This window comes from Heliangelus exortis, chromosome 4 (assembly GCF_036169615.1).
Source record: "Heliangelus exortis chromosome 4, bHelExo1.hap1, whole genome shotgun sequence".
Taxonomy (NCBI): domain Eukaryota; kingdom Metazoa; phylum Chordata; class Aves; order Apodiformes; family Trochilidae; genus Heliangelus; species Heliangelus exortis.
In genome coordinates this window covers 41,275,922-41,297,681 of record NC_092425.1, presented here as the reverse complement: position 1 = coordinate 41,297,681, position 21,760 = coordinate 41,275,922, and the positions used below count along the sequence as shown (strand labels likewise).

At 42.3% G+C, this 21,760-nt stretch overlaps 1 protein-coding gene across 3 annotated transcripts in view; it reads right to left on the bottom strand.

Annotated features, from left to right (window-relative positions):
- Positions 1-21,760, bottom strand: part of TBC1D14 (TBC1 domain family member 14) — a 58,985-nt gene that overhangs the window by 21,465 nt on the left and 15,760 nt on the right. The window contains exons 3-4 of one of the 3 annotated variants that reach the window (XM_071744020.1): positions 17,267-17,387; positions 995-1,113 (exon numbers count right to left, since the gene is read on the bottom strand). In XM_071744020.1, coding sequence (XP_071600121.1) covers positions 995-1,113; positions 17,267-17,387 — 240 coding nt within the window. Of the gene's footprint in view, positions 1-994; positions 1,114-5,049; positions 5,204-17,266; positions 17,388-21,760 lie in introns of those variants that run through there. The other 2 variants (XM_071744022.1, XM_071744021.1) reach the window with 2 other exon arrangements.

The window sequence follows — 21,760 nt, the reverse complement described above, 5'->3', positions numbered from 1 at the left end:
CCAACAGTAGGAAAGAAAGCAAAATGTGAATGCTATCCTCTAAGGCATCACTGCTCCAAACTACCTGAACACTGTATTTCTCAGATTATCTCATGGGAAGAATGCTTTTTAACAGACAGGTTTTACATGCAAATAAGCAAGTGGGGACTGTTTCCAGGTGTCCACAATAAAACCTGCTGGAACAAATTATCACTCTTGTACTGCTCCAAGACCTCTTGTCACATAGTCAAGCCAAAAAGTGTCTTAAATAACCCTGGAACTGTGATAGGAGCACTATTTATACAGATTTGTTGAGGAAAACATCCCTGTGTTATGCCAGTTCTTTATAGAATGCACAGCAATATTAAAAATGCAGGCACCATGCCTATTAAGCTGGGTACCATTCATACACTGATTAAACATGACTGATTTTGTGTAATTCAGGAGCAAAGCACAGGAAAGCAGGGGTTTTAGTGCCAGTAAATGGTAATGGAATTAGCCTGTAAATGCAAGAATCTCCTTGCAGTAACAGAAGAATGCAACAACTGATCAAGTGCTTTAAAATGTGATGCTGAAGCCACTGCAGAACAATCATTATATTGTTTCATTATTTATGGAGGTGTGGTCTTTCTCTGTGTAAACAGGACACAGTATCCTTGGTTCTCAATTTCTTTAGCATTTACCAGCTTCATTTTTATGGTTATGTTCTCTCAGGGAAAATAAAAATCCCTTCCTCATATTTAGAAAGCAGAATTACTTAAAGCCAGAGCTCTGCTCTCCTAATTACCTTTCATACAGTGCCACTTCTTTCATGATAATAATGTTACTTTTGTTTGAATAATTTTTCTTATAATCATCCCACTTTCCTATTCACTAGCCTGAAAAAAAAAAAAAAAACAAACAACCCACCAAACTGCTTTGAATTGTAAATCATCTGTTTAAGTCAGAGCAGTAAGAAAAGCTCTGATAACTTCATTTTAAAGAGCCCCTCACTGGGGTACTTCCCAAAACTTACGCTGGTCTGTCCTCTAAAATAAGTGCTGTAGTGGAAAGTGGTTCAAAATCAAGATTCTTCCTCACATTCTGCTTAGGAGAGAGTGGTCTGTGAGCTCGTCCAGTTTTTTCTTCATATTCCTAGAGAAGCAAAAGACAGGGAAAGTTAAAGGAGTGGAGAAAACCAAGATGATGCACAGGAGAATTTCAAGACTCTACCCAATAACGTTTTCACAGCTCTGCCCCTGTAAAGCTTTCCAAATAGAGCAACCTCAGAAACAAAAATAATGTTAAAATTTATGTTCAGCAGTGTGTTTTGGTGTGGGTTTGTTTTTTTTTTTCCATTCCTTCTATTTGTACAAACAACACTAAGTTCCCAATTGGCAGCCTGCTTTTAACCAAGTACTGCTAAGAATGAGTTTACAAACAGCAGATACTATCTGAGGCAGAAAATAAGACCTATTTAAAATATTTATGGCTTGAGCTGATATATGGTTTTGAAATCAAAGCCAAAACCAACCACAAGCTCATCTTAAAATCCCACTGTAAGGTTTCTCAAAGCCAAGCTGTTTTCAGATGCAACAGCTCAAGGATGGTGGAAAAAAAAAAAAAAAAAAAGAAAAGGGGTTAAAATCATGGTTAGTCAAAACCCCACACTTGTTAGGATGCCTCCAAGTACAACCATTTTAAATCATAACAGAGCACAAGAGATTGATTTGTTTGTGTCTGACACACAGGAGGAGGCTGCTTAGGGATCTTTGGGGTCTAGGGACAAAGAAAATGGTGAACATCAAGAATGAGTTTGGGAGACACTTGTGTAAAGAACATGAAGCCAAGAGGCACAAACTGCTAAAATTCTGGTCTTAGGGGGAAAAAAAAATCACTAGGAAGGCAGGGGCTACCTGAGACACCGGGACAAATTTCCTGAGATGGGGTGGAACTTCCAACCTTGAAGATATTCCAAGTTGAGGTGGATGAGCCCTGAGCATTTGGGTTTAGCAGCCTCAGGTCTGAGAGGGGAGTTAGTTCCTCAGAGCTCCTTCCATGGGTAATTATTCTATCATCATGATCTTGGCATCACATGCTATTTTTATTTTTCCTATGAACATTGTTCTGGAAGAAAATGTACCAAAAACAGGACCTAATGGGCTTAAAACAACCTTTACACAACTCCCATCTACTCCAAAGCTTGAAGTGCTATAGCAAACAGTAAGTATTCAAAATATCAGTGATATTTAAACAACAAACATGGTCAGTCTGACAGAAAAAACCCCAAACAAATACACATTATAAATATTTTTACATTCAACTTTGCAGCTATTTTTGCAACTTCCAAGACCCACCTGCTTTTAGGTGTAGCTTGCTTATACAACTCCTATGAAAATAAAAAAATAAAAAAAAGGAAACTTCTCTCAACCCCATCTGTCAAGTACATCAAAACCTTCTTGGGCAAATAGATCCCACCTTTCCAACAAAATCAAGGCAGCCAAACAAGATCCCTACCACTTCCAGAAAGGCCTTAAAAATAAGGATGGATAAAACCCCCACAGGAATGCAGAGAAACACAGCTGTGGTTTTCTGCTCTGTGCTATGCAATTCAATTCTACTTCAAGCCAGTTTTCTGGGACTCCTCTCCTGAGGGCAGCTCCCAGGACACAGAAAAACTCTTTTTTTTTTTAATTTCTTTTCCTTGTTTGTTGACTGGGCACTGTCTCAGCAGTCAATCCTGTGATGCCCACGTTGCTGTGATGGGAAACGTCATGAACTTGGAATGTCTGGGTCATCAATCCCAGTTAAGACTCCTGTGCATGACAGCAGTCTGAAAACAAGGAAAAGAACCAAGAAAAATGTATTTCCAGTACTGAACAGTACCTAGCTTTGTTCTGTAAAGGGAGAGTGCTCATGCTGATAAAACTGTTCACTAAAACAAATCCTCCAGCAAGAAAATAAAGGAGAAAGGGGTTGACCAACAGCAGAAATCTAAGAAATTCTAAGAAATCTAAAAGACTTATTCTTGCATTAATAACTCCTTGCAAGCAGCTGATATGAATACAGCATCAGCCACGGAGCAGACCCACTGTGCAGACAGCCATGAAGGAAATGGCCATTCTTCCTCCCAGTTTTTATTACCAGACTGGTTTTTTGTTAGCTATTTTTCATAAATTAACATAGTCAAATATTAACTTCTATTACTGCTACCAAAGACAAGGTGAACCCTTTCTCTAAATACCACCTTTTTCCTCCTTTGATACACTACCAGTGAAACAAAAACCATTCAACATCCTCAAGAAATTAACACGCCACAAATCATCATGGATGGGTCTCCCTAAAGCCTCACAGAGCTTGACATTACAACACATACACCCAATGCTACTCACAGCCAGAAAAGCTGCTTAATTTTGGCTGGTGAGAATTATTTTCAGAGTCTTCTTTCACTGAAAGCCACCTGCAGAGCAAAATTGCTTTGGGAAGAAAACTGTACACCCTGGGTGTATCTGGAAATCTCATTCAGCTAAGCAAGAAGTTTTCCAGAGCAGCCCTCTCCCAATAATTTTTCTTTGTTAAGAAATCCTTTCTTTTGGAATATGGGTGGTTAGCTACAGCATTGGTACATTAGTGCCATTCAAACCTCTGAAAGAGCAAAATCCCACTCTGCATTTCAGCATTCACTGACTTGTTCTACTCAGCACTACCCTCCAGTGAAGAAGCCAGACCAGCAGAAAAATGGGAGTGGCACATTTTATCAGATTATGAGTCCTTTGTAGCAATGTCATCCTTTCCATTGGTAGCAAAAGAAAAAAAAAAAAAAAAAAAAAAAAAAAAAGAGTAAGAATGTGTTGGTGATAGTCATTATCTACAAGACTAATTAAAAAACAAAAACCCCATCCCACTCCCCCAAAAAACCCTGACAAAACAAAACCGCCTCAAATCCACACAAGACAAAAGTTCCTGAAAATGGTTTTATTCCAGTAAGAAGAGAATGTAATTTTGAACAGAGCATGATGTATCTTACAGCAATGAAGGAGATTAAAGCCTCCACAAACTCACATGAAGAGTATCTGCTGACTGAGCAATAGGAATATTTGCACATCCAGGCACACTGCAATAGGCTGGACCACACAATAGCTCATTTTAAGCTTTTTCTTCTTTTACCAAAAAAACCCCAAAACAACAGACTCAAATCTCTCACAGGTAGAAACAATTCAGCATCTCCTAAATCCTATGCTGGAATCAGAGGTTACAAACTTGATAGGGTGGCAAGTTAAATTTAGAATCAGTTTAGGATGAGCTGATCATTTAGGATATATCCTTATCACTGAGATCACTCAGGATTTCTTCCAGGTTTCCTCTGAACCTATTCAGCCATGATAGCTGAACCAGGGTGTGAAGATGTTCCGAGAAGAATGTGCAGGAGCTTAAAGCACCGATTTAAACCAACACAAAACAAAGACACAGAAAAAGCCCACAGGAACACACACCCGAAACCAGGATTAATTCTGGGTGGAACCCTGGCAGCTTGGCGATGCAAGAAGCTCAAGTTGTGCTGGCTCCTCTGGTGATTCCTCCCGAAGGAGCAGCTCACCCCTGGGGGATCCCAAACCATCTCCTACGGGGAAACACAACCCACCAGGACACGGCTGGGAAGATCCAAGAGGGATGGGGGCTGTGTCACCCCTTCCCGGGGAGGCACAACCGGGCAAACCTCTCTGCCAAGGTCATTTTGCCTTGGCCCTGTTTGTTTCACGGTAACCACGGCTCCCCGGGGAAGCCCAACACGCAGCACCCAGGCAGAGCCGGGGCTGCCCGACCCCCGGGGGCTCCGCAAAACCCTTCCCGAGGGCTCCACAAAACCCTTCCCGGGGTCTCACTGCCTCTCCCCGGACAAAGGAAATCCCTTTTCCCGAGAAGTTGGTTCTCTCCCGGACCCAGCGAAGCCATTCCCGAGCTGCTTTCTCCGAGACATTCGCAACTCCGCGCCCACACCCTCCCTCCCCCCCGACCCAAACCCAACACCCCCGGAACCAACCAACCCACCCCCCCCCCAAACCCCGGCAGCCACACAGCGGCTTCGCTCACCATGAAAGCTGCGATCCTTCACAGGCACCCGAACCCCATCCCCGCCCCGCACCTTGGGCCTGGTTCCCCGGGCCCGCACGGCCTGGCGGGCCGCCCGCCCCGAACCCGACCCAGCCCTTACCCCGCCCGGCCCGCAGCTCCTCCGCACCGCCCCGACCCGACCCACCCCGACCCGCCCCGCCAAGCCCCGGCAAATCACCCGCGGAACCGCCGACACCCGATCGGTTCTCTCCGTCTCGGCCAGCGCTGCCTGAGCACGTAGGGACCCGCCCGGAGGAGGCCCCCGGGACACACCGCCCGGTTCGGCCCGGATGCCGATGGGTTGGGGGGGAACGGGCGCCTGGCTGAGGTCTGGAAAGGTGCGGAGTGGGAGAGCTGAGGGAAACCGGACCCAAAGATGTCCCGAAGTAACAGCGGGAGCTGGAATGATGTCCTACAGCGTTAGCATCTTGTCCCTACAACTCTGCTGTGTCCTCCTCAGGCAGCTCTCAGGGATGGGGGGAGAGGGATGGATGGAGGGATGGAGGGATTTTGTCCATCACAGAACATCTTTGGTTGGAAGAGACCTTCAAGATCCTCCAGTCCAACCTTTTACCAGCTCATCACTAAGCCATGTCCCTGTTTAAACACCTCCAGGGATGGTGACTATTCCCTGGGCAGACTATTCCCGTGTCTGACAGCCCTTTCAGTGAAAAAAATGGTTCCTAATATCCAGCCTAAACTTCCCCTGGAGTAGCTTCCATCCTCTGGTCTCATGCCCCCAAGGAGAAGAGGCTCTCTCCCTCCTTCCTCCAACCTCCTTTGAGGGGGCTGAAGAGGGCAACAAGGTCTCCTCTCAGCCTCCTCTTCTCCAGACTGAAATTCCCAGCATTTATCCTTCATTTATCCTCATTGTCCCTTTCTGGACACGCTCCAGCACTTCTGTGCCCTTCTTATAGTGAGGTACCCAGAACTGAACGTAATATTCATTCAACCAGACACCTTTTCACATCACATCTTGTTAAATTAAATACCTTTTCTCAATCTAGATGAAGCACATCTGCTGTTTAACTTTGTCCAAAAGCACTGTTATTTACCTCAGGGGAGATGCCCAAGCTGCTGTGGCACCATTTCTGGTAGAGCCACATGGTATCAAATTATCCATTCACCTGCAGCTCTTCGGTGTCCTCAGCACCACCGAGGATTTCATGTTTCTGAAATCTTGGTGACTCTTGTTTTTTTATCCTGAACCACGGAACGAGCAGCAGAGATTTGACACTTCAGCCTTCTGCTTTCAAGAATCACAGAACTGTCCCAGTTGGAAAGGAGCTCTAAAATCAGTGTCCAACCAAGCCCCAAAATATAAATACTAATAATATAATTTTAAAAATCATCATGCCACTAGAATATGTCCTGGGCCTCACCTACATGGTATCTGAACACCTCCAGGGATGGTGACTCCACCACCTCCTTGGGCATCCCCTGACTACTCTCTCAGTAAAGAAATTCTTCCTAATTTCTAGTCTAAACCTCCCCTGGTGCAATTTGAGACCATTTCCTCTGGTCCTGTTGTTACTTGAGAGAAGAAGCCAACACCCACCTCCCTACAACCTGCCAGGTAGAAAAGAAGCATCTAAGAGCACTAAGAACTGCTGATAAATAGTCAAAAAGCTCCACCCTCCAATGCTATTGGGTTTTTTTTTTTAAATCTGGAGCAGTAAATGATCACATCTATCAAAAGACATTCTAAAATTCTAGAGTAACACACACACACACACAAAAAAAAAACTTTTGGTCATGAGGAAGAGCAAGCTTAGGTGGAGAACAGGATTGCTGGGGTAAATTTCTGTGGTTTCACATGCTGAAAATAGAAGGAAATTGCAGCTCTCCTGGCCATGGGAATTGGTTGTTTGCTGAGCCACAGAAAGAGAAACTCAATCAGAATTGGATTCTGCAAAACCCTGACGGGGAGAGTCAGGTCTGGTGACGTGGGGAGGTCCTTCTGTGGGTGAAAAGCTGAGCACACTCTGAAGCTCAGACTGTAGCACACTGCAGCCACTGTTCTTAGGCTGCTGCAATTACCAGAGTACCTGAGGCTACTCAAACAACCTTTAATTACATGGTACTTTTTCCACTGGAATTCCCACCTCACTCAGCATATGAGATAGGAACTGGACCAGGATTGCACAACCAAACACAGCTTCGCTTTTTTCCTGTTTTCTTTTTAAAGTCTGAGCACTACCTAAGTGTTGCTTCATTCTTCCCTCTGTTGCTTCATAGCTTTCTACTCCATGTCCATCTGCCAGCTCCTGCCTTTTATTTATAAAGTGATTTACCAGATAAACTGAAGCTGGTACATGTCCATCTGCCAGCTCTTGCCTTTTATTTATAAGGTGATTTACCAGATAATTTGAAGCTGGTAGGCACTCACCACTTCACTCCCCTTACAGCCCCTCACACTATTTTTTTTTTTTTTGTTGTTGCCACTATAAGCAGCTGTGTGACTGTAGAACACATGAGATGGGGGAAATGACACTGCTAAAAACTACACCTTTGGTTTTGTTGGGTCAGCTTGGTTACTCTGGTAGCATCTGCTACAGATCCCAATGGAAATACAGAAGGAAAAGAGCAAGCAGGACTCTTTTTTTTCTTTTTTTTTTTTTTCCAGAAGCTTAAATGAAGCCAGCAGATCATGAAACTTGTGATGAACTTGGAGTTGAGGAACTAAGATCTGATTCTTGAGATGGCACCAAGCCATAAAAAAAAAAAAACCCCAGTAATTTGAATAGAGGCTCTTACATATACAGTGCAACTTCAGGAATCAAAGAACTTCTTTAAGGATACTGGCACCTCAGGCAAAACTGAGATCATGAGACTGTACTTCAAAACTTGAAAGAAAGAGAACACAAACTGCTGAGTTCAGATTCTAAACTTCCAAACAAATCCTTAAGGGAAGTACATGAGGGCTTTTTATATAATTCTAAACCAAGTATGGAACCAGTCTGAAAGGCCATTTGTTTATTAGTTACTGATCAAATAATGTAAAATATAATAATATAATATAAGACATATTATAAGATATAATATTATAATATATGATATTATAATATATAACATATAATATAATATATAGTATTATATTATATAATAATGTAAAATAATAATGTTGCACCCTCAAACTGGACACTTTGCCAATGGGATCTGGTAAGTTCTACAATTAATTAATCAAGAACCATTAGCCCCACTTGCTCTACCCATATATATATTTATCTATATCTAGCTACAGATGAATCCTCTTATATTACAGAAAGGACACCAAAGCAGAAGATGGCAATGTGGTAACAGAACCTGACTGAAACATGAACCTGACTGGGCCCGGTTCTGTTTAATATCTTTATTGATGATTTAGATGAGGGGATTGAGTCCATCATCAGCAAATTTGCAGATGACACTAAGCTAGGGGGAAGTGTGGATCAGCTGGAAGGCAGGAGGGCTCTGCAGAGGGACCTGGACAGACTGGAGAGTTGGGCTGACCCCAACGGGATGAGGTTCAACAAGGCCAAGTGCCGGGTCCTGCACTTTGGCCACAACAACCCCATGGGGAGCTCCAGGCTGGGCACAGAGTGGCAGAAAGGGACCTGGGAGTCTGGATTGCCAGGAAGCTGAAGAGGAGCCAGCAGTGTGCCCAGGTGGCCAAGAAGGCCAATGGCATCCTGGGCTGGCTCAGGAACAGCGTGGCCAGCAGGTCCAGGGAAGGGATTCTGCCCCTGTGCTCAGCCCTGGGGAGGCCACAGCTTGAGTCCTGTGTCCAGTTCTGGGCCCCTCAGCTCAGGAAGGAGATTGAGGTGCTGGAGCAGGTCCAGAGAAGAGCAAGGAGGCTGTGAAGGGATCCAGCACAAGTCCTGTGAGGAAGGGCTGAGGGAGCTGGGGGTGTTGAGGCTGGAGAAGAGGAGGCTCAGGGGAGACCTCATCACTCTCTCCAACTCCCTGAAAGGAGGTTGGAGCCAGGGGGGGGTTGGGCTCTTTTCCCAGGCAACTCTCAGCAAGACAAGAGGGCACAAGAGGTCTCAAGTTGTGCCAGGGGAGGTTTAGGTTGGACATGAGAAAGAATTTCTTTCCAGAGAGGGTGATCAGCCATTGGAATGGGCTGCCCAGGGAAGGGGTGGATTCTCCATCCCTGGAGATATTTCCAAAGAGCCTGGATGTGGCACTCAGTGCCATGGGCTGGGAACTGCAGTGAGAGTGGATCAAGGGTTGGACTTGATGATCTCTGAGGTCCCTTCCAACCCAGCCCATTCTATGATTCTGTGATTCTATGATCATGTATGTGAAGTTCTACCTTCCACCAGGACATCCTTCCCATCTTTAGTATCACACTATGCTCCTCTCCCATTCCTAACAAATTAGGAATCTGAAGCAATGAGATTATGGCCAGTTCACAGGAGATAAAACTCACACTACCTATTTTTAGGCAAAATTTCAAGTGCTCTGAAATGTCCTCCCTTTCCATGAGGAGCATCTACTTCTTTCTTGTGATTACAGATGACAGCAGAACTTGGGCTGGCAAAGGTGGTCCCATTCATTCATCCTGAAGTTAAATAAAATAATGCACACATCTTCCAATAGGTTAACAGTAAAGAGAGAACCAGAAGCCAAATATTCTGCTTTGCAGTCCAGTACTCCAGCCACTGGACTGTTTTAAACATTTTTACAAATATGTGTTTTGATAGCATCACATTCTGAGCAACAGAGGCACTGAATTAATTAAGGAACATTTAAACTAAAGCCTAGATAAAGCCAAGTTACATCTTTCAAGAAAGAATAAGTTTGCTGTTTTGGAGTCTGTCACCTCTCATCAGGCAACTGCTCTGTATCAGATGGCTCTCACCCTCAGGCTTCAAATTTAATTTGTGCTATATGTAAATAATCTAAGTGGTTCCTATACAGTGACAGGTTTTATTAAAAAGAAAAAAATAATAAAGGAAGGAACCTAGGACAGTTCTCTGTATTTGAAGTACTCTGAGAGACAAAGCAGCTCTATGAACCGTGTGGCTTCAGAGCAGTTTTTTGTTGTCAAATGTGGGATCTGTAATCAGATTGTGCAGAAACCTCTTCCAAGTGACTTCAGTGAGTCTGAATAACAAAAAAAAAAAAAACCAAAACCAACCAACCTCCTACTTAAAACACTGAAAAGTGTGTAATTTAATCTGTACATATAAACATGGGCAGTTTCCCTATATACTGATACTATCAGTTTCCAACAAGTGGAAACATCTCCCAGAAAGGCTTCCAGCAGGGCAAGCATCTGGTGTCTGAGCAAGACAGTACAAGCTAAGTGGTAATTTTACTTTTTAAAAAAAAATTATTATCTGCCAGAATAAAATACAACCAACACCTGCTTTCAGAACATCCCTGAAATGCCTCTTTCAGGGAATTACAGTTGATAGGGACCTCATGTACAAACGTTTTACATAAATGATATCTCAGCTCACTCATCTTCCCACCTCAATTTTCTGGACAGCCTCACCACGTTACCCTTACAAATTACAACTTTTTCTTCAGACATTTCCCCTCAGTGCTGATGTCCCAGAAGAAAACTTCTCTTTCTTCTCTGGTCTCAAATAACATGCTCCTCACTCAGGCACGTCAGAACTCTGCCCCTCATTCTGAGCACAGCACAGAAATAAAAGGATTTTCTCTCCATGCCATGCCAGCCTCATGCTGACACCATTCTGAAATGGCCCAAGCACCAGGTTCAGCTTTGGGGTATAGGAAAGGAGAGGAACATGGCATTCTGTTTGCAAGTTCTCAAATCAGCTGTAAAGAAGACCTCAAACTCTGAGACAAAGACCTCAAACTCTGAGACAAAGACCTCAAACTCTGACACAAAGACCTCAAACTCTGACCTGTCACTCTGAGACAGTGTGAAAGCCACCCAGAAATGCCCTCTATTTTTGTCCCTCATTTCAATCCCCCCTGCTAATTTTTGTTCTGCTTCCTCAGCAAAATTAATGCATCCCCAACCATCTCTGACCTGACCAGGGTTGATTCTTGTCTGCCCTTAGAAATGACAGAAAAGCAAGGTGTTAATATTGTGCTCAAACATCTTTGAGTGGTTTTCTACATCCATGTTTGCTTCTCTGATTCCAGAAATTACCCTTGAAGCATTTACTGGTGCCAGTTACTGGTACCTGGCTAATAAAAGCTGCTTTTGTACTCTGATACTGTGCTTCATATTATCTCTCATCATGTGTTCAGTCTGGCTGGCTCTTGTACATTCTGGTTGTGATTTTACAAAAAAATTATATTAACATGTAAATATTCCTGAATATGATCTTCTTTACAATTTAAGATTCAGTCCTGAGAAGAAGAGACTGCAGCTTTTTCAAGCTGCACACAAATATAAATAAAATATATGAAGGAAGGCAGCATATCTCCATAGCTTAAAGCTATGGCTGTTTCCAGGTTTTAATATTCATGCAGATGTTCCCACTGAAGTTCCTCACTTGGTAAAGAGAGAACTTCTCAAAAGAGCAGCAAAGGAAAATTTATGTGGAAATTATCAACAGGCACAAAAACTGTGTAATAAAATCATGTCAAAAAATAATAAAGTGTCCTGTGAGAGGGAGAATAAGAACATAAAAATTACAGTAATATTTTCCCTCAAAAAGACACTTAAATAAAAAGTACCAGTCTGGGTTTTTAAATCCTTACATTCAGATTCTCAGGGTTTCCAGTGACATAGAGAAAGTAATTCCACTCATTTTGTAGAGCCAAAGAAGATCAGAGAGCCTGGTTTGCTGTTGCCAGTGAGCATGGTAAGAGCCTTTCAAAACCTCCTCCTCTCCCCACTCTTTAATTTTAGATGAAGTTGGAGACACACAAACCAGAAGGCAGACAGAAAACCTTTGGGTCAGGTTTCTTGGGAGCTTGTGTTTAATACAAAACCAACACACTGAAGTCCAGCAAAGCTTTCTCAAATAATTTTACATTTTAGCAATGCAAGCTGTAGTCTCCTGCTAGGATAGGCACTTCCACCACAAGATTTAGAGGCTAAGACACCTGCCTTTAAGGATTTATCTCCTGCTTTGCTTCACAGTAATGCTTCCCCACACATCTGTGTGATGCAACATTCCAAAATAAGTGCTGGTATTTGCAGGCTCACTCTCCACAGACTTCTTTCATTCTAAAACCCACGGGGAGGAAAAAAATACATCAAAAAACCTCCTGTGTGTTGCTTAGAACTGCACTGAAAAAACTTCCTGGCTGTGTAACGATGCAGTTTGGTGTCTCTCCACAAATGCCAGCTGCAAAAGTAACTGTTTCAATATAAACAGACAAAATTCTTGATCCCACTGGATAACTTTAAACTTACTGCATTTCCCCTAAAACCTACCCCTGGTGTTGAAACAGATCTTTCAGTAGAGACTGATAGTTTTAGAGATTACAGAGAAGAACCCAGAGATTTTAACTGCACTAACACACCTTACACTAACTATATAGTGTATTTTTTCCAGAAGGTTGATAGCTAAACACGGCCTGTTAAACCTATTTAGGATCCCAAGGCTTTTCACCAAGACAAATTAGGAGTTTTAGAGGATGCTAAAACTCAAATAAAAGCTTTACAAGAGGGAAAGAGGAAAGAAACCTCTCTCACCACCTTTCAGAAAACACTTAGCAGTTTGTTGCAGCTCTTAAACTGATGCTCAAATCCTGTTATTCTCTATCAGCCCAATGCCTGTGACACACTCTGTCTTGCAGATGTCATAAGGGAAGAAGTTCCAACAGCATCCAAAGCAGTTAAGAGTCTTTGCTAGATTATGATGCCTCAGTGGGTCCTGTTACATTCTTTTATTATTAAAATCCTCAGGAACAATCCCTCTGCCTTAGGATTAAATTACTTTTTCATTTACTGTGGATGGAAGCTATTACTCCTGCTTTATCTGTTTAAATATGATAGTAATTTGTCTGAGGCAGGTAATTTTCAACTCAGGACAAGGTCAACACACTCCTTGAAGAGTACTATAGCCTACTGCAAAACACTGAATAATCTATTTAGTACATTTCTTCCTGTTGGGAATTTAAAAAAAAAGAAAAAAAGGGGATTTTAGGACTTAATCAGTGACAAAACAGGCTTCCTTTCTTAGTTTTATTTACTGTCACCCAGCTGAGATGCCTTTCCCATACAATTACAATAAAATAAAAATATTTTTAACTGGATTAGAAAGAAAGACATGAACTGCCACTGCATTCTAGCAACTTACAAGTTTGGGGTGATAATTTTTAAGTGGAAAAATGAGAGTTACACCTTTATTTCTGGAGACTGCAACGAAGAATAAGCACAGGGTAGTTTTAGATCAACTGCAGTAACTGTCTCCTTGCTCTGCATTTGCACTTTTCTTTGTTCTTAAAAAAAAGAAGGAACTCAGACAGCCCATGACAGATTTCAACCCTGCCTTTCTGAAGGCTGATGAGTTCTCTCAGAAGAGGAGAGCAGAGGAAGTGAGTCATGTACACCCTCAGACTTCTGTTGCTGAACAGGAAAAAATGCACTGGGCAGTTTTATCACCCCAAAAGCTTCAAAATGTGAATGAAGTCCATGTGCAAACACTCACCCTCTGTCATTAACAGGTCACAATGACAACAGGGCATTAATGATTTCTCCAGGAATTTATCCAAAGAGAAACTCAGCCTGAGCAGAAGGCAATGCTTCACCCAAAGCTGCAGCTCCAGCCAGAGCCAGCTTGAAGCAACCACTTCCCCTTCCAAAGTCCCTGACTCCTCTGTCTGAGCACAGCACAAGACAAATGCTCAGAAAAGCTCAGTATTTTTAAACCCCTGCCACCCATCAGCAGAGGGCAAGAGGAGGTGGGAGGCATGGGAGCAGCTTGGCAGGCTGCAGGGCTCCTGCAAGGAACTTTGCTCTGGATTGTGGGGTTTTTTTCCTGGATAATGCACGTTGCTCTCAACAAGAGCTCTTGTTGTTCTCTGCCTAAAGCATGGGTTCAGAGAATCATAAAATCTTCATGGTTGGAAAGGACCTTGAAGATCACTGAGTCCAAGGATCAGTCCTACACCACCTTAACCACTGAATCATCTCCCAGAGAGCCACATCCACCCTTTTTTTGAAGACCTCCAGGGATGGTGACTCCACCACCTTCCTGGGAAGCCTCTTCCAATGCTCCACCACTCTGCCAGTGAAGAAATTTGTCCTTATGTCTACTCTGAACCTCCCCTGGCACAGCTTGAACCCTATCAGAGTCACTGGGGAGAAAAGGCCAACACCCCCCTCCCTGCAGCCTCCTTCCAGGGAGTTGTAGAGGGCAATAAGGTCTCCCCTCAACCTCCTCTTCTCCAGGCTGAACACCCCTCTTCTTCTCTAAACTGCAGTTTCCTCATAAACTGCAGTAATTTCTTTCAATATTTCTCACTGGGTGCTGCTGCTCTGCAACTCTTCCACCTAATGGGTCCAAGCACCCAACCAGGCTGTTCTCAAATGACTCAAAGTGATTTTGACTCAAAAGTGATTTAATTCATCACCTAGACTTGTCTCCCTTGGTGAGCTGCAGCAGGTACATAATGCCAGAAGGGTTTATGTTGGAAGGGATTTCTGGGACCAACTGCTGCAGCCTCCTGCTCAGTGCTGGGCTGACTTCAGCACTGGGTCATGCTCCTCAGGACCTTCAGTTCTTGCTCTCAGACAAGCACTGTCATCTGACTTGCAGTGCATGTTCACCCATCAATTAATTACAAAAGCAACTGGCATAACCAGTTCTGCTCAGGCTGGATTCCTGAAGATAATGAAATACAAAAAAATTAATCATGCAAACCTCCACTGCAAATGTACTTCCAGCTTCTCAGGCAAGATCACTCATTCTGTCAGCTTTTAAGCTTTGAAACATTTAACTGTAAAAAAACTGCATAAAACCTCTTGGTGATGATGCAAAGCAAAGCAACCTTACCCACAACAATTCTTTATCAAAGGACAAATATTAATGTATCCTACCAGCAGAAAAAGCAGGCCAAATACCAACTTAGCTGTGACTAATTCTCACACTGTTAAAAGAGATGATGCTGTCTTACACACACCAGCTGAACAAGTGAGTCCTCTAAGTTTTTCCAGGACTTGAGAAAAGGCTTATGTGCTCAAAAGCCTGTCTGGCCATTCTTTTGGTAAAACCACAAAAAGATAAAAAAAGCTATTGCTCCTTAGAAATGGCATCTGGCCTCAAGTGTACATGTACAGCCATCTCCAGCTCTGGTATCAGAATCTCCAATCTGAATGGCAGCTGAAGTTTGAAGGGTTGGAGTTTTCTTGTTTACTGAGCAGCAGGTCAGAAGGAAGTAAGAGCTGCTATTTCTAAGCATTTTTAGCCCATCCACAGTTGAATTGCTTCCTTCCCCTCCCCACTTCCATGCTTTACACAAACACATGGATTCTTTCTTGCAAGTTTTTTTCCTTCCCAGACAAGATTATTACGGAGAAAGTGTCAGAACAAAGTATATTATGAGTACATTTAGGATTACTCCCTACATAGAAGTTTAAAAACTGTGTACACAAATATTCCTACCTTTCAGAATGCCAACTTTGCAGTTAACTCATTGTTAATTCATTCACAGAATGGTTTGGGTTGGAAGGGACCTTAAAGCTCATCCAGTCCCAACCCCCTGCATGGGCAGGGACACCTCCCACCAGCCCAGGTTGCTCCAAGCCCCATCCAACCTGGACTTGGACACTGCCAGGGATGGGGCAGCCACAGCTTCCTTGGGCAACCTGGGACAGGGGCTCAGCACCCTCAAAATAAAGAATTTCTTCCTAATGTCCAACCTGAATCTCCCCTCTCCCAGTTTGAAATAATTTCACACAGAGCAGCTGATTTTGAAGTTCCAGCTGTGTCTCCCTCCATGCAAACTTCCTCTTCCCACAATGGTTTGAACAAGAAAAGTGAGAACCAAACAAAATACAACAAAAGCCCCAAGCACATAAAATGCTTACGTGCAACCCTAAAGTCCCAGATCAAGTGAGACAGATTGAAAGAGGATGTCTTCTTCTTCCTGAAAGAGCAGCTCAGGAATTACCACACACTTGAGTTTAACAAGACTTTTCCCTCCTTGGAGAGGCATTTTATTTGATTCACTAGCAATGTGCTTGGGTTTAGCTGCATCACAGCTACCCTGAAATTATTTCAATGCTATAGTTTGAGAAGGGACAGGCAAAGAAGAACAAAATGGCTTTTTTTTTTTTTTTTTTTAAATTCTCTTACAACACACAAAGGAAAACCTGAGAAGATTTTAGTATAACCTCTTCCCTGCCCCTAAAAACAGATGCTGAAATTTGACAAATCATGTACCTAACCATTGGCAAACATAAGTAACATACATATACATAAAAACCAATGTCCAAAGGAGTTAAGCAGCAGTGAATTCAGGGACAAAACTAAATTCTTTGGTGTTTGTCATGCTTTTAAAGTTTTTCTCCATCCATGGAACCACTTCACTAAACAATTTCATTAACACACTCCCTTTTGAACTATACTGGACCCTATTTGTACTATAGTTGGTGAACTATTTGTACTACACTGTACAAGAAAAAAACCCCAACCTATTCCATTCACTTATCCTCAATTGTGTTCCCTTGTTCCAACATTCCAAGTTGCCAACCAAACTTCCATTGAGGCTCACACAGGGAAAATTCCAAGTCCAAACAGCTAATACATCAAAAACCAAGGAATGGATGAAATCAGCATTCCAACACAGGTTTCTAACAGTCTACTACATTGACTTTATCTTGAATTGAAGCATTTTTAATTAATCTTAAAGCAAAAATAAGTCAAGGCCCAGCAGAACATCAGTGCCCTTCAGACAGCCTGTTAGAGATGGGTCTGTGACACAGAGGCCACAGTCAGTGGAAGCCAGAGCAGGATAAAAGAAAATGGAAAGATTTTCAGCATTCCCACTAAGCTTGATTAGAAAAACCAAACAGAAATTCATATAATTTGAATCTTCACATGAAATGCTTTATTCCAAAGTGGTGATTTTCATGGAGCACTCACTGCAGTAACCATAGAGGACACATTCTTTTGAATGCTGTTATAATGAAGGAAAATTTGAATGAAGAACCTGTCCCAAGAAACTGTGCAAACCCAGCAAACAAACAGGCTTCACAATCATATAAACAGATCAAACTTATCTGGCTTCTACATTATCCACTAATCTTAACACAAAATTTAACAAATACCTTTTGTATTTTCTTTGGATCTTTCTGTGAGTTTTCTCTGAGAGGTACTTTTCCAAACAACTTCCATCCCACATCATTTTGTTTTTCAAATCTTGCACTTTGCTTTCGGGCAAACAAATTCCTACCAAAATTAAAAAAAAAAAAAAAAAAGAAAAAGAAAAATTTTGATTAAAGTTGATTAATTACAGTAAACAGAAGGACAGACAATTTGCTAACCTTATGTATTCCAGCCACATATTCCAACTCCCCGTGTGGTTGTCTTTTCAGGCACTGTTTCCCAGCCTCAAGAGGTACATTATGCAGTATTATTGCTATATTAGGCAATGGATTTGGTTAAATAACATTTCTGAGCAGACAAAACAAGTTCATTTGTAACTTTTAGAAAGCAGCCTTTCTTTTTAGCCATTCCCTCTAGATCATTCAGCCTCACTCTTTTATAGACTAAGAAGCCAAATCTCTTGCTGCCAGACTTGTATCTTCTCCCCAGAATTATGTTTTTTTCCAAAACTGGACACACAGTCCAGACCAGACTTCATGCTTGTGGTAGCTCTCAGCTCTTCCAGACATTCTACACCCACAGCACGTCTGGATGATTAAAATTCCAGATTTTCTGCTGTCCTACTGTCTAGGTCAGTAAATACTCAAATATGCTCAGGTTAGCTCAATTATTTACACACCCTCTGTGTGGGGTAGAGGCTTTTCTGGCAACTCAGCTACAGGTTCTTGCTCTCTCATTTAAAAGAAAAGAAAACCCAAATAATTCCACTAATACAAAAAAATATTTGCTGCTTCAGTCAGCACCTGCACACCATGGATGCTTCCAGTCTGGCATTCCTGCTTTTTCTCACCTGCAGGTTGACCCAAAGATTTTTTCTTATTCATGTGTGTTTCTTCAAAGTGTGGCATTTTGGGGAATAAAACTAAATGGAGCTTCATGTTCTAAAAGGGTTAAATTCACATCTGCAATAGGAATGACCTGGACACAAACCAACTTTCTTCCTGGTCACTTTGGGGCAGGTAACATAAAAATACACCCACAGAGGTAATTCCACAGTGTTTGGAATCCAGATATTAATATTAGGAAAACAATTGTCAGAGAGCACTGGAATGTACTGTGAGATTAATAGGGTGCACTGCCATCCTTAAATATGCATATATTTGCACAAATTATCACATGCTGCTCTATCACAAGGGTACAGTTACCTTGAAACCCATGCCAGGAAGAGATTATCAGTATTAAAAGATAAGAACAATGTGCTTAGGTACAGAGATGACACAACAATTGATGTCACACTCCTACAAAACCCTAACCCACCACATACACAACAAAAAACCAGTATAAAGGTGTGGGGGAAATAATTGTAGGGTAAGCACTGAAGAATAGCAGCAGGGGAATGGAGCAACTCACTGCCATTTTTTCTTTCTTTCCACTTTTTTTCAAAGCATGAAATTGTAATTCTACAAGTAAACTACAGGATCAAAACCTAAGATCTGCTTTGTCTCTAAAACCCCACCTAACATCATCTAATACTCCATCCCAGTGCTCTCTTCCAGTTCATCATTTCAGCTGTAAAGCTTTTCAGAGATTTAGATGCTAAGTAGAGCATTAATCAACAACTTTGACTACACTACTACCACTACAAAAAAAAAAAAAAAAAAAAAAAAAAGTAATAAAAAAGAGGCCATCACAAAACCAATTTCCAGTCAATATATCTCAGCTGAATTTGCTTTCTTTTCAGTATCAATTCCTTCACCTTGGCAATATAAAGAATCCATTCTGTTTGACCATTTAGTATACCCTGAAGGGCTTCTGCATTTCATTATCTTCTTACCCCTTACCAAGTTGACAACCATGTATGTGAGGCAGCCTGAGATGGTGGATTTATAGGATTATTTGAGACAGCTACCAGGGAAATAAAGTGTAAACAGAGGCAGACATGAGATTTATAAATTTCCAGAGGGGAAATACCATGCAGGTTTAAAACACATCTAAGAATGGAATAACATCAGCAAACCCACTGCAGGTAAATAGGATACACAATGCAGGACAGGCTGGCTGCTCTTGAAAGAAGTTTTATTTCAGTATGTAGTCTGAAATTTACTTTTCTGGCCACTATCTTCAGAGAAAACAAGAACTTGTAGCCAGGGACAATAGGAACAGCCTGACAAGAAGGCACACATTCAAATCTGCCTTTGCAAGGAAAAGACTTTCACCATAGATCCTTAGTGCTGCAATAACTTGAAAATAAAAGGACCAAGAGGCAATTTTCTCTCCCTATCCATCCACATGAGAGATGGCCAGCACAGGTGCATAGATCCAAGATTCCCCCAGTTTCCTGAGGGATTTTACAAGCAGCAGGAGGGCTTTATCCTCAAAACAAAGATGAACTGAAATGATTAAGTATAAGAGCTCTCCACTCCAAGTGCCTGCAGGATTTTTGCTGTATATTCCAGGGCACCAGGCATCTCTTCCTCTCTTTGCACTGTGCCAGGGATTTCCAATTCACTTTCTTCTTATAATCTGATTTAAAACATGTATTGAACTGGAAGCACCAGCCATGGTCAATATTTTGTACTTACTCATCTTTTCATTTGCCCTGCTCACTGTCTCTGCCCAAGGCTCAGTGTTTTGCTGCTGTCCATGCTTTTCATGCACTCCAAAAAGGTCTCAGAATTCCTGAAAGGCATCACTTTATCAGCAGCCACAAACCACAACCTGTTCTTACTTTGACTGAGGACACACAACATTGCTAGACCCTGGTATGCCAAAGGGAAATGACATGACAGCTGGGAGATGCTGAGCAGAGGAGATGCTGCTCTCTTTGCACCTGATTTTAGATGAGTTAAAATCATAGAATCATAGAATGGGCTGGGTTGGAAGGGACCTCAGAGCTCATCAAGTCCAACCCTTGATCCACTCCCGCTGCAGTTCCCAGCCCATGGCACTGAGTGCCACATCCAGGCTCTTTTGAAATATCTCCAGGGATGGAGAATCCACCCCTTCCCTGGGCAGCCCATTCCAATGCCTGATCACCCTCTCTGGAAAGAAATTCTTTCTCATGTCCAACCTAAACCTCCCCTGGCACAACTTGAGACCTCTTGTGCCCTCTTGTCTTGCTGAGAGTTGCCTGGGAAAAGAGCCCAACCCCCCCCTGGCTCCAACCTCCTTTCAGGGAGTTGGAGAGAGTGATGAGGTCTCCCCTGAGCCTCCTCTTCTCCAGCCTCAACACCCCCAGCTCCCTCAGCCCTTCCTCACAGGACTTGTGCTGGATCCCTTCACAGCCTCCTTGCTCTTCTCTGGACCTGCTCCAGCACCTCAATCTCCTTCCTGAGCTGAGGGGCCCAGAACTGGACACAGGACTCAAGCTGTGGCCTCACCAGCCAAAACCAAACCAAACCAAAAAAACCCAACACCATGGAACATTCTCTGGTCCAGTTTCTTCAGAGCTTTGCAATGAATCAGGACAACACTACAAGGTCCTGATAAAGCCTGCACTTGAGACTTCTGGACTGAAAGCAGACCCTTAAAAGATGCAACATTCTCAGGAGGTAATATTTCTGTCATATATATATATATCAGAACAAATAAAAAAAAAAAAAGTTTCACTTTTCTGATGCCACAGGATAAAAAGGAATTCCTTTCTTCCCATACTCACAGAGCTCCCTAAGATTTTCAAGAGAAGTACCAGGTGAGAAGTACTTATGAGTAGATGGAATACACAAAAAAACTTCCTGTCAAAGGAAGATCTTCAGAAGAGATCTTCAGCTCTGAAGAGATCTTCAGAAGATCTCACCTAATGAAAAGCACAGGTTAACAAGCTGCAAAAGGTTTCTTTTTGAAAAAACAAACAAGCAAACAAACAAAAAAACCCAAACTAAAACCAGATTTTCACTGCAGAGAGGAGCTTCAAAATCCTAGGGTAAAAGATCTTCAAAGTTTAAAAACAAGTGGTTTAAGATATAAAAGTTAATTTGAGATCTTGAGTGTAAAAAGGGTTGGCATGCCTGGAGAGAAGAGCTCACACACTGAGCATTATCTCAGTTCTCACTGTCCTCTTCACAGCCATCAGAGCACATCCTGCTGATTTATAGAGGGATATTAACAGGAATATCTGATGTGATGCATCATGTCTGCAGCATCAGTAGTGTGGAGCCATTCAAGTGTCATGGGTTACATTTGCATTCCTATTGAATGTGGGGCTGTTCCATGCCAAGTTCCTGCAGCTGCTTAATTAAGGAAAAACCAAGCATAAAAGTTCAATTCAGATCACATTTCAAGTAGACAATGAGCCCTGCAAAGTTCCCCAAATCTCCTGAAAAAAGCCTGAAGTCTGTTATCTCCACAGCCAACAGTTGGCCCCATGACCAGATAACACTGGTTTCTAGAAATAATTCCCTAGAGGCAGTGATTGCCAGTTCTTGAATTCCTCATTCCCAGAACACCTCTCAGTCAACTTAGGCTTTTAGTAAAGAAACCAAAAACACCAAGCAAAG